This window comes from Heptranchias perlo, chromosome 7, assembly GCF_035084215.1.
Source record: "Heptranchias perlo isolate sHepPer1 chromosome 7, sHepPer1.hap1, whole genome shotgun sequence".
NCBI lineage: Eukaryota > Metazoa > Chordata > Chondrichthyes > Hexanchiformes > Hexanchidae > Heptranchias > Heptranchias perlo.
The window spans coordinates 1,015,629-1,031,370 of NC_090331.1; the positions used below are offsets into that span (position 1 = coordinate 1,015,629).

At 58.2% G+C, this 15,742-nt stretch overlaps 1 protein-coding gene across 2 annotated transcripts in view; it reads left to right on the plus strand.

The window, feature by feature from the left end:
- atg9a (ATG9 autophagy related 9 homolog A (S. cerevisiae)) overlaps positions 1-12,493 on the plus strand; it is an 86,118-nt gene extending 73,625 nt beyond the window's left edge. For both annotated transcript variants that reach the window (XM_067986934.1, XM_067986933.1), the window contains exons 13-15: positions 10,249-10,477; positions 11,324-11,466; positions 11,680-12,493. In XM_067986934.1, the coding sequence (XP_067843035.1) occupies positions 10,249-10,477; positions 11,324-11,466; positions 11,680-11,688 (381 nt within the window). In that variant the 3' untranslated portion in view covers positions 11,689-12,493. The remainder of the gene's footprint in view (positions 1-10,248; positions 10,478-11,323; positions 11,467-11,679) is intronic.
- Positions 12,494-15,742: the final 3,249 nt, after the last annotated feature.

A 15,742-nucleotide genomic window follows, 5' to 3' on the forward strand; every position in this document is an offset into this window, starting at 1 on the left:
GCATAACTTCTGCCCCCTTGTACTCTAGTCCTCTAGATATAAAGGCCAGCATTCCATTAGCCTTATTGATTATTTTCTGCACCTGTTCATGACACTTCAATGATCTATGTACCTGAACCCCTAAGTCCCTTTGGACATCCACTGTTTTTACCATTTAGAAAGTACCCTGTTCTATCCTTTTGGATCCAAAGTGGATGACCTCACATTTGTCTACATTGAATTCCATTTGCCACAGTTTTGCCCATTCACCTAATCTATCAATATCCCTTTGTAATTTTATGTTTTCATCTACACTGCTTACAATGCCACCAATCTTTGTGTCATTGGCATAGATATGAGACTTTCTATGCCTTCATCTAAGTCGTTAATAAATATTGTGAATAATTGAGGCCCCAAGACAGATCCCTGCGAGACTCCACTAGTCACATCCTGCCAATGTGAGTACCTACCCATTATCCCTACTCTCTGTCGCCTTTCGCTCAGCCAACTTCCCTCGATTCCATGGGCTTCTATCTTAGCTAACAGTCTCTTGTGTGGGGCCTTATCAAATGCCTTCTGGAAGTCCATATAAATAACATCCATTGACATTCCCCTGACCACTACTTTAGTCACCTCTTCAAAAAATTCAATCAGGTTTGTCAGGCACGACCTACCTTTCACAAATCCATGCTGGCTCTCTCTGATTAACTGAAAATTCTCGAGGTATTCAGTCACCCTATCCTTAATTATAGACTCCAGCATTTTCCCCGCAACAGATGTTACGCTAACTGGTCTATAATTCCCTGGTTTCTCTCTCTCTCCTTTCTTAAAAAGTGGAGTGACATGTGCAATTTTCCAATCCAGAGGGACAGTTCCTGAATCCAGAGAACTTTGAAAGATTATAGTTAGGGCATCCGCAATGTGCTCACCTACTTCCTTTAAAACCCTGGGATGGAAACCATCTGGTCCTGGGGATTTGTCACTCTTTAGTGCTATTATTTTCTTCATTACTGTTGCTTTACTTATGTTAATTTTATCGAGTCCCTGTTGCCGATTCAATATTAGTTTTCTTGGGATTTCCGGCATGCTATCCTCATTTTCTACTGTAAATACTGACGCAAAGTAATTATTCAACATGTCCGCCATTTCCCCATTGTCAATGACAATATCCCCACTTTCAGTTTTTAAGGGGCCAACACTGCTCCTGACCACCCTCTTTTTCCTAATGTAACTATCAAAGTTCTTCATATTGGTTTTGATATCCCTTGCAAGTTTCTTTTCGTACTCTCTTTTTGTAACTCTTACTATCTGTTTTGTGACCCTTTGTTGATCTTTGTATCTTTCCCATTCGCCAGGATCTGTGCCATTTTTTGCCTTTTTGTATGCCCTTTCCTTATGTCTTATACTCTCCCTTACCTCTTTAGTTGTCCCTGGCTGTTTTTTTTGGCAAGTAGAGTTCTTGCCCCTTAGGGGTATAAACCGATTCTGTATCTCGTTCAATGTTTCTTTAAACATTTCTCACTGATCATCAGTCGTTTTACCCATTAACAGATTTGCCCAGTTTACTGTGGACAGTCTCTGTCTCATCCCATTGAAGTCGGCCTTACCCAAGTCTAGAATCTTAGCAGCTGACTCACTTTTTTCCCTTTCAAACACTACATTGAACTCGATCATGTTATGATCACTATTGGATAGATGTTCGCGTACAGTTAAGCCGTTAACTAAATCTGGTTCATTACTCATTACTAAACCTAGAATGGCTTGCCCCCTTGTTGCCTCTCGGACATACTGCTGTAGAAAACTATCCCGGACACACTCAAGAAATTCACTACCTTTCTGACAGTTGCTAGTCTGCATTTCCCAATCTATGTGAAGGTTAATGTCCCCCATTAAGACCACGATGCCTTTGTTACATGCTTGTATAATCTCTGCATTTATACAATCTAGCACTTCAGAGCTGCTGCCAGGGGTCCTACACACAACTCCCACTATAGTCTTAGATCCTTTCCTATTTCTCAATTCAACCCATAAGGTCTCTGTTGGCTGCTTACCTCTCGTTATATCCTCCTTTATCATTGAAGTGATTTCATCGCTAATCATTAAGGCTACTCCTCCCCCTCTTCCATTTTCCCTGTCTCTCCTGTCGACCTTATAACCCGGTATATTTAGTTCCCAATCCTGACAATCCTGCAGCCATGTCTCAGTAATAGCCATCATGTCATACCCTCCAATTTGAATTTGAACCTGTAGTTCATTTACTTTATTCCTTATACTCCATGCATTTGTATATAGAACTCTTAGTTGGGCCACACACTCGAGCCTGACCTTCAGCTACCAAATCACCTCTTAGTTCTGTAAAATTTGCCTTCCCCCCAATTTAAAATGTTCACTCCTGATTTAACTCTATCCTTTTCCATAATAATGCTAAAACTAACTGAATTGTGGTCACTATCCCCAATATGGTCACCCACTGTCACTTCACCCACTTGCCCATCTTTATTTCCCAGGACTAAATCTAGAATTGCATCCCCTCTTGTTGGGCTTGTCACGTACTGGCTAAAAAAGTTCTCCTGGACACCGATCAAGAATTTTGCGCCCTCTGTGCCCCTCACACTGTTTGAATCCCAGTTGATGTTTGAACCTGGACTTCAAGGGTTAAGTTACGAGGAGAGATTACACAAATTGGGGTTGTATTCTCTGGAGTTTCGAAGGTTAAGGGGTGATCTGATCGAAGTTTATAAGATATTAAGGGGAACGGACAGGGTGGATAGAGAGAAACTATTTCCGCTGGTTGGGGATTCTAGGAGTAGGGGGCACAGTCTAAAAATTAGAGCCAGACCTTTCAGGAGTGAGATTAGAAAACATTTCTACACACAAAGGGTGGTAGAAGTTTGGAACTCTCTTCCGCAAATGGCAATTGATACTAGCTCAATTGCTAAATTTAAATCTGAGATAGATAGCTTTTTGGCAACCAAAGGTATTAAGGGATATGGGCCAAAGGCAGGTATATGGAGTTAGATCACAGATCAGCCATGATCTTATCAAATGGCAGAGCAGGCACGAGGGGCTGAATGGCCTACTCCTGTTCCTATGATGTTCGGGTTGTTTAAGTCCCGACTATTATTGGCCTCATATTTTTGCACTCAGAAATTTGCCCACAAATTTGTCCTGCTATCTCCCTTTCACTATTCGGGGGTTGATACACCCCTCCCCCCGACACAACCCCTGCCCACAGGGAGCGTCTCCACCCCCCCCCCCCCCCGCACACAACCCCCGCCCACAGGGAGCATCTCCCCTCCCCCCCCCCCCCCCCCCCCCACACAGGGAGCACCTCCCCCCCGCCCCCCCCCTTTCCCCCCCCTTATCAAAGTCACTAATGCCATCCTCTGTGATGGTGACTGTGGGAAACTCTCCCTCCTCGTCCTTCTCCACCTGTCTGCAGCCTTCGACACGTTGACCGCACCGTCCTCCTCCATCGCCTCTCCTCCATCGCCTCTCCTCCATCGCCTCTCCTCCATCGCCTCTCCTCCATCGCCTCTCCTCCATCGCCTCTCCTCCATCGCCTCTCCTCCATCGCCTCTCCTCCATCGCCTCTCCTCCATCGCCTCTCCTCCATCGCCCCTCCTCCATCGCCCCTCCTCCATCGCCCCTCCTCCGGCGCCTCTCCTCCATCGCCTCTCCTCCATCGCCCCTCCTCCATCGCCTCTCCTCCATCGCCCCTCCTCCATCGCCCCTCCTCCATCGCCCCTCCTCCGGCGCCTCTCCTCCATCGCCTCTCCTCCATCGCCTCTCCTCCATCGCCTCTCCTCCATCGCCTCTCCTCCATCGCCCCTCCTCCATCGCCCCTCCTCCATCGCCCCTCCTCCATCGCCTCTCCTCCATCGCCCCTCCTCCATCGCCCCTCCTCCGGCGCCTCTCCTCCATCGCCTCTCCTCCATCGCCCCTCCTCCATCGCCTCTCCTCCATCGCCTCTCCTCCGGCGCCTCTCCTCCATCGCCTCTCCTCCATCGCCTCTCCTCCATCGCCTCTCCTCCATCGCCTCTCCTCCATCGCCTCTCCTCCATCGCCTCTCCTCCGGCGCCTCTCCTCCATCGCCTCTCCTCCATCGCCTCTCCTCCAGCGCCTCTCCTCCAGCGCCTCTCCTCCAGCGCCTCTCCTCCAGCGCCTCTCCTCCATCGACCTCTCCTCCATCGCCTCTCCTCCAGCGCCTCTCCTCCAGCGCCTCTCCTCCAGCGCCTCTCCTCCATCGCCTCTCCTCCATCGCCTCTCCTCCATCGCCTCTCCTCCATCGCCTCTCCTCCATCGCCTCTCCTCCATCGCCTCTCCTCCATCGCCTCTCCTCCATCGCCTCTCCTCCAGCGCCTCTCCTCCATCGCCTCTCCTCCATCGCCTCTCCTCCATCGCCTCTCCTCCATCGCCTCTCCTCCATCGCCTCTCCTCCGGCGCCTCTCCTCCATCGCCTCTCCTCCATCGCCTCTCCTCCATCGCCTCTCCTCCATCGCCTCTCGTCCATCGCCTCTCGTCCATCGCCTCTCCTCCATCGCCTCTCCTCCATCGCCTCTCCTCCATCGCCTCTCCTCCATCGCCCCTCCTCCATCGCCCCTCCTCCATCGCCCCTCCTCCATCGCCCCTCGTCCATCGCCTCTCCTCCATCGCCTCTCCTCCTCCATCGCCTCTCCTCCTCCATCGCCTCTCCTCCATCGCCTCTCCTCCATCGCCTCTCCTCCATCGCCCCTCCTCCATCGCCCCTCCTCCATCGCCCCTCCTCCATCGCCCCTCGTCCATCGCCTCTCCTCCATCGCCTCTCCTCCTCCATCGCCTCTCCTCCTCCATCGCCTCTCCTCCGGCGCCTCTCCTCCGGCGCCTCTCCTCCATCGCCCCTCCTCCATCGCCCCTCCTCCATCGCCTCTCCTCCATCGCCTCTCCTCCATCGCCTCTCCTCCATCGCCTCTCCTCCTCCATCGCCTCTCCTCCTCCATCGCCTCTCCTCCGGCGCCTCTCCTCCGGCGCCTCTCCTCCGGCGCCTCTCCTCCATCGCCCCTCCTCCATCGCCTCTCCTCCATCGCCTCTCCTCCATCGCCTCTCGTCCATCGCCTCTCCTCCATCGCCTCTCCTCCATCGCCTCTCCTCCATCGCCTCTCCTCCATCGCCTCTCCTCCATCGCCTCTCGTCCATCGCCTCTCGTCCATCGCCTCTCGTCCATCGCCTCTCGTCCATCGCCTCTCGTCCATCGCCTCTCGTCCATCGCCTCTCGTCCATCGCCTCTCGTCCATCGCCTCTCCTCCATCGCCTCTCCTCCATCGCCTCTCCTCCATCGCCTCTCCTCCATCGCCTCTCCTCCATCGCCTCTCCTCCATCGCCTCTCCTCCATCGCCTCTCCTCCATCGCCTCTCCTCCATCGACCTCTCCTCCATCGCCTCTCCTCCATCGCCTCTCCTCCATCGCCTCTCCTCCATCGCCTCTCCTCCATCGCCTCTCCTCCATCGCCTCTCGTCCATCGCCTCTCGTCCATCGACCTCTCCTCCATCGCCTCTCCTCCATCGCCTCTCCTCCATCGCCTCTCGTCCATCGCCCCTCGTCCATCGCCTCTCCTCCATCGCCTCTCGTCCATCGACCTCTCCTCCGGCGCCTCTCCTCCGGCGCCTCTCCTCCATCGCCACTCGTCCATCGCCCCTCGTCCATCGCCCCTCGTCCATCGCCCCTCGTCCATCGCCCCTCGTCCATCGCCCCTCGTCCATCGCCCCTCCTCCATCGCCCCTCCTCCATCGCCCCTCCTCCATCGCCCCTCCTCCATCGCCCCTCCTCCATCGCCCCTCCTCCATCGCCCCTCCTCCATCGCCCCTCCTCCATCGCCCCTCCTCCATCGCCCCTCCTCCATCGCCCCTCCTCCATCGCCCCTCCTCCATCGCCCCTCCTCCATCGCCCCTCCTCCATCGCCCCTCCTCCATCGCCCCTCCTCCATCGCCTCTCCTCCTCCATCGCCTCTCCTCCTCCATCGCCTCTCCTCCGGCGCCTCTCCTCCGGCGCCTCTCCTCCATCGCCTCTCCTCCATCGCCTCTCCTCCATCGCCTCTCCTCCATCGCCTCTCCTCCATCGCCTCTCCTCCATCGCCTCTCCTCCGGCGCCTCTCCTCCATCGCCTCTCCTCCATCGCCTCTCCTCCATCGCCCCTCCTCCATCGCCCCTCCTCCATCGCCCCTCGTCCATCGCCCCTCGTCCATCGCCCCTCGTCCATCGCCCCTCGTCCATCGCCCCTCCTCCATCGCCCCTCCTCCATCGCCCCTCCTCCATCGCCCCTCCTCCATCGCCCCTCCTCCATCGCCCCTCCTCCATCGCCCCTCCTCCATCGCCCCTCCTCCATCGCCCCTCCTCCATCGCCCCTCCTCCATCGCCCCTCCTCCATCGCCCCTCCTCCATCGCCTCTCCTCCTCCATCGCCTCTCCTCCTCCATCGCCTCTCCTCCGGCGCCTCTCCTCCGGCGCCTCTCCTCCGGCGCCTCTCCTCCATCGCCTCTCCTCCATCGCCTCTCCTCCATCGCCTCTCCTCCATCGCCTCTCCTCAGTCGCCTCTCCTCCATCGCCTCTCCTCCATCGCCTCTCCTCCGGCGCCTCTCCTCCATCGCCTCTCCTCCATCGCCTCTCCTCCATCGCCCCTCCTCCATCGCCCCTCCTCCATCGCCCCTCCTCCATCGCCCCTCCTCCATCGCCCCTCCTCCATCGCCCCTCCTCCATCGCCCCTCCTCCATCGCCCCTCCTCCATCGCCCCTCCTCCATCGCCCCTCCTCCATCGCCCCTCCTCCATCGCCCCTCCTCCATCGCCCCTCCTCCATCGCCCCTCCTCCATCGCCCCTCCTCCATCGCCCCTCCTCCATCGCCCCTCCTCCATCGCCCCTCCTCCATCGCCCCTCCTCCATCGCCCCTCCTCCATCGCCCCTCGTCCATCGCCTCTCCTCCATCGCCTCTCCTCCATCGCCTCTCCTCCATCGCCTCTCCTCCATCGCCCCTCCTCCATCGCCCCTCCTCCATCGCCCCTCCTCCATCGCCCCTCCTCCATCGCCCCTCCTCCATCGCCTCTCCTCCATCGCCCCTCCTCCATCGCCCCTCCTCCATCGCCCCTCCTCCATCGCCCCTCCTCCATCGCCCCTCCTCCATCGCCCCTCCTCCTTCGCCCCTCCTCCATCGCCCCTCCTCCATCGCCCCTCCTCCATCGCCCCTCCTCCATCGCCCCTCCTCCATCGCCTCTCCTCCATCGCCTCTCCTCCATCGCCCCTCCTCCATCGCCCCTCGTCCATCGCCTCTCGTCCATCGCCTCTCCTCCATCGCCTCTCCTCCATCGCCCCTCCTCCATCGCCCCTCGTCCATCGCCTCTCGTCCATCGCCTCTCCTCCATCGCCTCTCGTCCATCGCCTCTCCTCCATCGCCTCTCCTCCATCGCCTCTCCTCCATCGCCTCTCCTCCATCGCCCCTCCTCCATCGCCTCTCCTCCATCGCCTCTCCTCCATCGCCTCTCCTCCGGCGCCTCTCCTCCATCGCCTCTCCTCCATCGCCTCTCCTCCATCGCCTCTCCTCCATCGCCTCTCCTCCATCGCCCCTCCTCCATCGCCCCTCCTCCATCGCCCCTCCTCCATCGCCTCTCCTCCATCGCCTCTCCTCCATCGCCTCTCCTCCATCGCCTCTCGTCCATCGCCTCTCGTCCATCGCCTCTCCTCCATCGCCCCTCCTCCATCGCCCCTCCTCCATCGCCCCTCGTCCATCGCCTCTCGTCCATCGCCTCTCCTCCATCGCCTCTCCTCCATCGCCTCTCCTCCATCGCCTCTCCTCCATCGCCCCTCCTCCATCGCCTCTCCTCCATCGCCTCTCCTCCATCGCCTCTCCTCCATCGCCTCTCCTCCGGCGCCTCTCCTCCATCGCCTCTCCTCCATCGCCTCTCCTCCATCGCCTCTCCTCCGGCGCCTCTCCTCCATCGCCTCTCCTCCATCGCCCCTCCTCCATCGCCCCTCCTCCATCGCCCCTCCTCCATCGCCCCTCCTCCATCGCCTCTCCTCCGGCGCCTCTCCTCCATCGCCTCTCCTCCATCGCCTCTCCTCCATCGCCTCTCCTCCATCGCCTCTCCTCCATCGCCTCTCCTCCATCGCCTCTCCTCCATCGCCTCTCCTCCATCGCCTCTCCTCCATCGCCTCTCCTCCATCGCCTCTCCTCCATCGCCTCTCCTCCATCGCCTCTCCTCCATCGCCTCTCCTCCATCGCCTCTCCTCCGGCGCCTCTCCTCCATCGCCTCTCCTCCATCGCCCCTCCTCCATCGCCCCTCCTCCATCGCCCCTCCTCCATCGCCCCTCCTCCATCGCCCCTCCTCCGGCGCCTCTCCTCCATCGCCTCTCCTCCATCGCCTCTCCTCCATCGCCTCTCCTCCATCGCCTCTCCTCCATCGCCTCTCCTCCATCGCCTCTCCTCCATCGCCTCTCCTCCATCGCCTCTCCTCCATCGCCTCTCCTCCATCGCCTCTCCTCCATCGCCTCTCCTCCATCGCCTCTCCTCCATCGCCTCTCCTCCATCGCCTCTCCTCCAGCGCCTCTCCTCCATCGCCTCTCCTCCATCGCCTCTCCTCCATCGCCTCTCCTCCATCGCCTCTCCTCCATCGCCCCTCCTCCATCGCCCCTCCTCCAGCGCCTCTCCTCCATCGCCTCTCCTCCATCGCCCCTCCTCCATCGCCCCTCCTCCATCGCCCCTCCTCCATCGCCCCTCCTCCATCGCCCCTCCTCCATCGCCCCTCCTCCATCGCCCCTCCTCCATCGCCCCTCCTCCATCGCCTCTCCTCCATCGCCTCTCCTCCATCGTCCTGCTGTCTGGGACTGCCCTCGTCTAGTTCCATTCCTTATCTATCCAGTCGTAGCCAGAGAATTCCTGCAACGGCTTCTCTTCCCGCTCCCACACCGTTACCCCTGGAGTCCCCCAAGGATCTATCCGTGGCCCCTCCTATTTCTCACCTACAGGCTGCCCCTCAGCGACATCATCCGAAAACACAATGTCAGGTTCCATGGGAACAGGAGGAGGCCATTCAGCCCCTCGAGCCTATTCCGTCATTTAATTAGATCATGGCTCATCTGTATCTTAACTCCATTTACCCACTTGGCTCCATAAACTTAATCCCCTCACCCAACACAAATCTCAGTCTTGAAATTCTCAATTGACCCCCAGCCTCGACAGCTTTTTGGGGGAGAGAGTTCCAGATTCCCACTCCTCTTTGTGTGAGGAAATGCTTCCTGACATCACCCCTGAACGGCCTGGCTCTAATTTTAAGGTTCTGCCCCCTTGTCCTGGACTCCCCCCACCAGAGGAAATAGTTTCTCTCTATCGACCCTATCAAATCCTTTAATCATCTTAAACACCTCGATTAGATCACCCCTTAATCTTCTAAACTCGAGGGAATACAAGCCTAGTCTATAGACTCATAGAATGGTTACATCACAGAAGGAGGCCATTCAGCCCATTGAGCCCGTGTCGGCTCTTTGTAAGAGTAATCCAGCTCGTCCCACTCCTCCGCCCTGTCCCCGTAGCCCTGCAAGTTTTTTCCCTTCAAATATTTATCCAGTTCCCTTTTGAAGGCCATGATTGAATCTGCCTCCACCACCCCCTCGGGCAGTGCATTCCAGATCCTAACCACTCGCTGTGTAAAAAAGTTTTTCCTCATGTCACCTTTGGTTCTTTTGCCGATCACCTTAAATCCATGTCCTCTGGTTCTTGACCCTTCCACCAATGGGGACAGTTTCTCTCTATCCACTCTGTCTGGACCCTTCATGATTTTGAACACCTCGATCAAATCTCCTCACAACCTTCTCTGTTCTAAGGAGAACAATCCCAGCTTCTCCAGTCTATCCACGTAACTAAAGACCCTCATCCCTGGAACCATTCTAGTAAATCTCTGCTGCACCCTCTCTAAGGCCTTCACATCTTTCCTAAAGTGCGGTGCCCAGAACTGGACACAATACTCCAGTTGTGGGTCGAACCAGTGTTTTATAAAGGTTCATCATCACTTCCTTGCTTTTGTACTCCATGCCTCTATTTATAAAGCCCAGGATCCCGAAGGTTTTTTAACTGCTTTCCCAACCTATCCTCATAATTTGACCCTTTTATCCCCGGTATCATTCTGGTGAATCTGCGCTGCCCCCCCTCCAAGGCCAATATATCCTTCCTGAGGTGCGGTGCCCAGAACTGATCCACTCGTACGCTGACGACACCCAGCCCCACCTCACCAACTTTGCGTCTCCCTCTAGCTCCACAAACAGCAAACCCATGGGGAGCAGTCCCGTCACGTGTGGCACAGGCACGACAGTGACGACAGCGGAGAGAGCGGGCACGAGGAGACGGACACCAGGAGACCAGCGCCTGTGACCATCCCTCGATCCTCCACATACCCTGTCACAGCCAGCAGAGCCGCAGACACTCGGGAGGAATCGGCCGAGCTCCAACCAGCCATCCCAAGGAGATACGGAGGGGTCAGCGGTAAGACTGTGGGGGGGTGGGGGGAGAGGTGATAGCCCGACCAACTCATGGGGTACCTGTACCCCTGAATACCCTGACTGTGGGGGTACAGTCCTGCGTTACCCTGTACCCCTGAATACCCTGACTCTGGGGTACAGTCCTGCATTACCCTGTACCCCTGAATACCCTGACTGGGGGTACAGTCCTGTGTTACCCTGTACCCCTAATTACCCTGACTGGCGGTACAGTCCTGTGTTACCCTGTACCCCTGAATACCCTGACTGGGGGTACAGTCCTGCGTTACACTGTACCCCTGAATACCCTGACTGGGGGTACAGTCCTGCGTTACCCTGTACCCCTGAATACCCTGACTGGGGGTACAGTCCTGCGTTACCCTGTACCCCTGAATACCCTGACTGGGGGTACAGTCCTGTGTTACCCTGTACCCCTGAATACCCTGACTGTGGGGGTACAGTCCTGCGTTACCCTGTACCCCTGTATATCCTGACTGGGGGTACAGTCCTGCGTTACCCTGTACCCCTGTATATCCTGACTGGGGGTACAGTCCTGCGTTACACTGTACCCCTGAATGCTCTGACTCTGGGGGTACTGGCTGCAGTCTGGTGGATTGTCCACATGGCCTCTCACTGCGACTGTCAGCGGCCATTCGACTGTGGAAGCATCGTATCCGAACCTGATTCTGCCCCAACATGTGACCATGTGAGCTGTTACATGGACCTTGATCGACTCCCTGGCCCTTTCATTCCAAACACTCAGCTCCATTTGTATGAATGAACTCCGCCTCATCTCTGCACATCACCCCTCCCTTTCTCACCAACTTTATTCTGCTTTTCCCACTATCACTAGATTCTTCTGGGTCCCAAAGACCTGCCTCCCGGCTTCCCCGACAGCCAATGGGAGGGTGGACAGAGGAGGGTCAGTCCAATCGACATCCTGAGACTGTTCCAGAGGAGGGATCGGAGGATGAACAAGCCCGACAAAGGCACCAGGTAAACGCACCCTGAGCAGGTCAGGGATGGGGCAGGCTTCGTTACCGGGGCTGTGGGCTCAATTATTTGGCACTGAGGCCCACAGTGGGGAGAGTCCATGGTTGAGTATTCAGACTGTGGATAGAGGGGGGAGAGTCTGTGATCCAGTATCAGACACGGACTGTGGGACAGGTGGAACAGGTTTGCTCACTAAATGAATTCCACTTTTTTAAGGTGATGTAGACCGGGAATGTGCGACACGGAGAGGGAGTCGGAGTCGGAGACGGAGTTGAAGGCTCGCTGGTGCTGGACTCGAATGCATGGCTCACTGATGTGTGTTTGATTAAGTTTGGCTCAATCAGATTGCTGTCTGTGTGACTGGTTGTTGAGGCATGTCGTATTGTTTTACAGAATGTTCCGAGGGTCTTTGTCGTTTTTAATAGATCATCGTGAAGGTGTTTCAATATTGATCAGCAATCCACTCGGGTTTCTGGGCCCCTCAGAGTCAGAATCCTCGGAGTCCTCAGTCCCTCACTCCCAGGGCACGAGTCTGGATTCATGGTGTGTCGGGTTGGTCACTAACTGTTCTCCCCAACCCAGTCTTCATCATGATTTGGTTTTGAGCGTTGTTCCGTTAAAGGGGATTTCTGTGGACATTTGAGGCAGAGAAACCCAGGGGAGTCTCCCAAAGAAAACACTGGGAATCTGTTTGCCCAGTTATGGAGATGCATTCTGCCCCACGCACACATCCCCCCCAGGGTCACCCCCTGACCCACGGGGTCACCCCCCCCCCCCCCCGACCCACAGGGTCACCCCCCCCCCGACCCACAGGGTCACCCCCCCCCGACCGTGTCCCACAGGGTCACCCCCCCCCCCGACCGTGTCCCACAGGGTCAACCCCCGACCCACAGGGTCACCCCCCGCCGACCGTGTCCCGCAGGGTCACCCCCCCCCCCGACCCACAGGGTCACCCCCCCCCCCCGACCGTGTCCCACAGGGTCACCCCCCCCCGACCCACAGGGTCACCCCCCCCCCGACCGTGTCCCACAGGGTCACCCCCCCCCGACCGTGTCCCACAGGGTCAACCCCCGACCCACAGGGTCACCCCCCCCCCCCCGACCGTGTCCCACAGGGTCACCCCCCGACCCACAGGGTCACCCCCCCCCGACCGTGTCCCACAGGGTCACCCCCCCCCCCGACCGTGTCCCACAGGGTCAACCCCCGACCCACAGGGTCACCCCCCCCCCCCGACCGTGTCCCACAGGGTCAACCCCCGACCCACAGGGTCACCCCCCCCCCCGACCGTGTCCCGCAGGGTCACCCCCCCCCCCCGACCCACAGGGTCACCCCCCCCCGACCGTGTCCCACAGGGTCACCCCCCCCCCCCCCCGACCGTGTCCCACAGGGTCACCCCCCCCCCCCCCGACCGTGTCCCGCAGGGTCACCCCCCCCCCCCCCCCCCGACCCACAGGGTCACCCCCCCGACCGTGTCCCACAGGGTCACCCCCCCCGACCGTATCCCACAGGGTCACCCCCCCCGACCCAAAGGTTCACCCCCCCGATCGTGTCCCACAGGGTCTCCCCCCCCCCCCCCCCCGACCGTGTCCCACAGGGTCACCCCCCGGACTGTGTCCCACAGGGTCAACCCCCGACCCACAGGGTCACCCCCCCCCACCGAGAGTGTCTCTGTTACAGGAACAGGAGGAGGCCATTCAGCCCCTCGAGCCTGTTCCACCATTCAATCAGATCACGGCTGATCTGGATCCTGACCCCATTTTCCCGCCTTTGCTCCATATCCCTCGATACCCTCACCCAACAAAAATCCATCGATCTCAGTTTTGAAATTTCCAATTGACCCCCCAATTTTTTTGGGGGAGAGAGTTCCAGATTCCCACTCCCCTTTGTGTGAGGAAATGCTTCCTGACATCACCCCTGAACGGCCTGGCTCTAATTTTAAGGTTCTGCCCCCTTGTTCTGGACTCCCCCCACCAGAGGAAATAGTTTCTCTCTATCGACCCTATCAAATCCTTTAATCATCTTAAACCCCTCGATTAGATCACCCCTTAATCTTCTAAACTCGAGGGAATACAAGCCCAGTCTGTGCAACCTGTCCTCGTAATTTAACCCTTTTAGCCCCGGTATCATTCTGGTGAATCTGCGCTGCCCCCCCTCCAAGGCCAATCTCTCCTTCCTGAGGTGCGGTGCCCAGAACTGAACCCAGTCTCCACGAGGGATGGGCAGGGGCTTGTGGGTGGGTACATGGGTGGGGGGCGAGGCAGTGTTGTGGAGGGGGTGGGGTGAGTGAAGGGTGATTCCCATGATGTTGGGGCAACAGGACAGAGTGAGCTGGGGATGAGGCTCCGAGGCCGGACAGGGATTCCCCCCCCCCCCGCAGTGGGAGGGCGACCCCCCTCTCCCCCCCCCCCCCCCCCCTCCACCCCCCCCCCCCAGTTGGGAGTGTGACCCCCCTCCACCCCCCCCCCAGTTGGGAGTGTGACCCCCCTCCACCCCCCCCCCAGTTGGGAGTGTGACCCCCCTCCACCCCCCCCCCCAGTTGGGAGTGTGACCCCCCTCCACCCCCCCCCCCAGTTGGGAGTGTGACCCCCCTCCACCCCCCCCCCCCAGTTGGGAGTGTGACCCCTCTCCAACCCCCCCCCCCCCCCGGTTGGGAGTGTGACCCCTCTCCAACCCCCCCCCCAGTTGGGAGTGTGACCCCCCTCCCCCCCCCCCCCCCGAGTTGTGAGTGTGACCCCCCTCCACCTTTCCCCCCCCCCCCCCAGTTGGGAGTGTGACCCCCCTCCACCCCCCCCCAGTTGGGAGTGTGACGCCCCTCGACCCCCCCCCCCGAGTTGGGAGTGTGACCCCCTCCACCCCCCCCCCCCCCAGTTGGGAGTGTGACCCCCCTCCACCCCCCCCCCCCCCGAGTTGGGAGCGTGACCCCCCCCCACCCACGCTGGGCGCTGCATTTAGTTATTTTTGTTGTCATACTGTGCCACTGCCTTTGTGAATCCTGATCGGCCGTTTCTAATCAGCCTTTATAGTGTGTGCTCTGTTCCATTGGTCACTCTGAGCTCGAGGCACCGGCTCTTGGATTATTCCCATTCCGTCGATATATTCCCCCTTCCCTGACCCGACCAGACCGTGTTCGTGTTTTACATCCACCTGAGAGGGCCAGTCTGCCCCTCGGTGGATGTAAAAGAAGAGCAGGGAGTTCTCCCGGTATCCTGGCCAATATTTATCCCTCCAACATCACCACTGATCATCCTATTACTGCTTGTGGATCTTGCTGTGCAAAAAATGGCTGCTGTATTTGCTTACATAGATTTGGTGACTATTTCAGAGTAACTCGTCGTCTGTGAGATGCGCTGAGGCCTTGTATCACACAACTCGTTCTCAGTCATTGTTAATAACTGATCCAACCATTGATGTTTCTCCCCAAAACTCCACCGAAACCCTCCCAAACTTCCTGAACACCCCCTGAACCCCTTCCCAAACCCCCCCGAACCTGTCCCGAACCCCCCCTGAACACCCCTGAACTTCCTGAACACCCCCTGAACTTCCTGAACACCCCCTGAACTTCCTGAACACCCCCTGAACTTCCTGAACACCCCCTGAACTTCCTGAACACCCCCTGAACTTCCTGAACACCCCCTGAACTTCCTGAACACCCCCTGAACTTCCTGAACACCCCCTGAACTTCCTGAACACCCCCTGAACTTCCTGAACACCCCCTGAACTTCCTGAACACCCCCTGAACTTCCTGAACACCCCCTGAACTTCCTGAACACCCCCTGAACTTCCTGAACACCCCCTGAACTTCCTGAACACCCCCTGAACTTCCTGAACACCCCCTGAACTTCCTGAACACCCCCTGAACTTCCTGAACACCCCCTGAACTTCCTGAACACCCCCTGAACTTCCTGAACACCCCCTGAACTTCCTGAACACCCCCTGAACTTCCTGAACACCCCCTGAACTTCCTGAACACCCCCTGAACTTCCTGAACACCCCCTGAACTTCCTGAACACCCCCTGAACTTCCTGAACACCCCCTGAACTTCCTGAACACCCCCCCGAACCCCTTCCCCAACCCCCCTCCCCCGGACCCCTTCCCCAACCACCCCCCCCCCCCGAACCCCTTCCCAAACACCCCCCCCCCGAACCCCTTCCCCAACAACCTTCCCGAACACCCCCCCGAACCCCTTCCCAAACACCCACCCCCCGAACCCCTTCCCGAAGAACATTCCCAAACACCCCCCCGAACCCCTTCCCAAACACCCCCCCCCCCCCGAAACCCT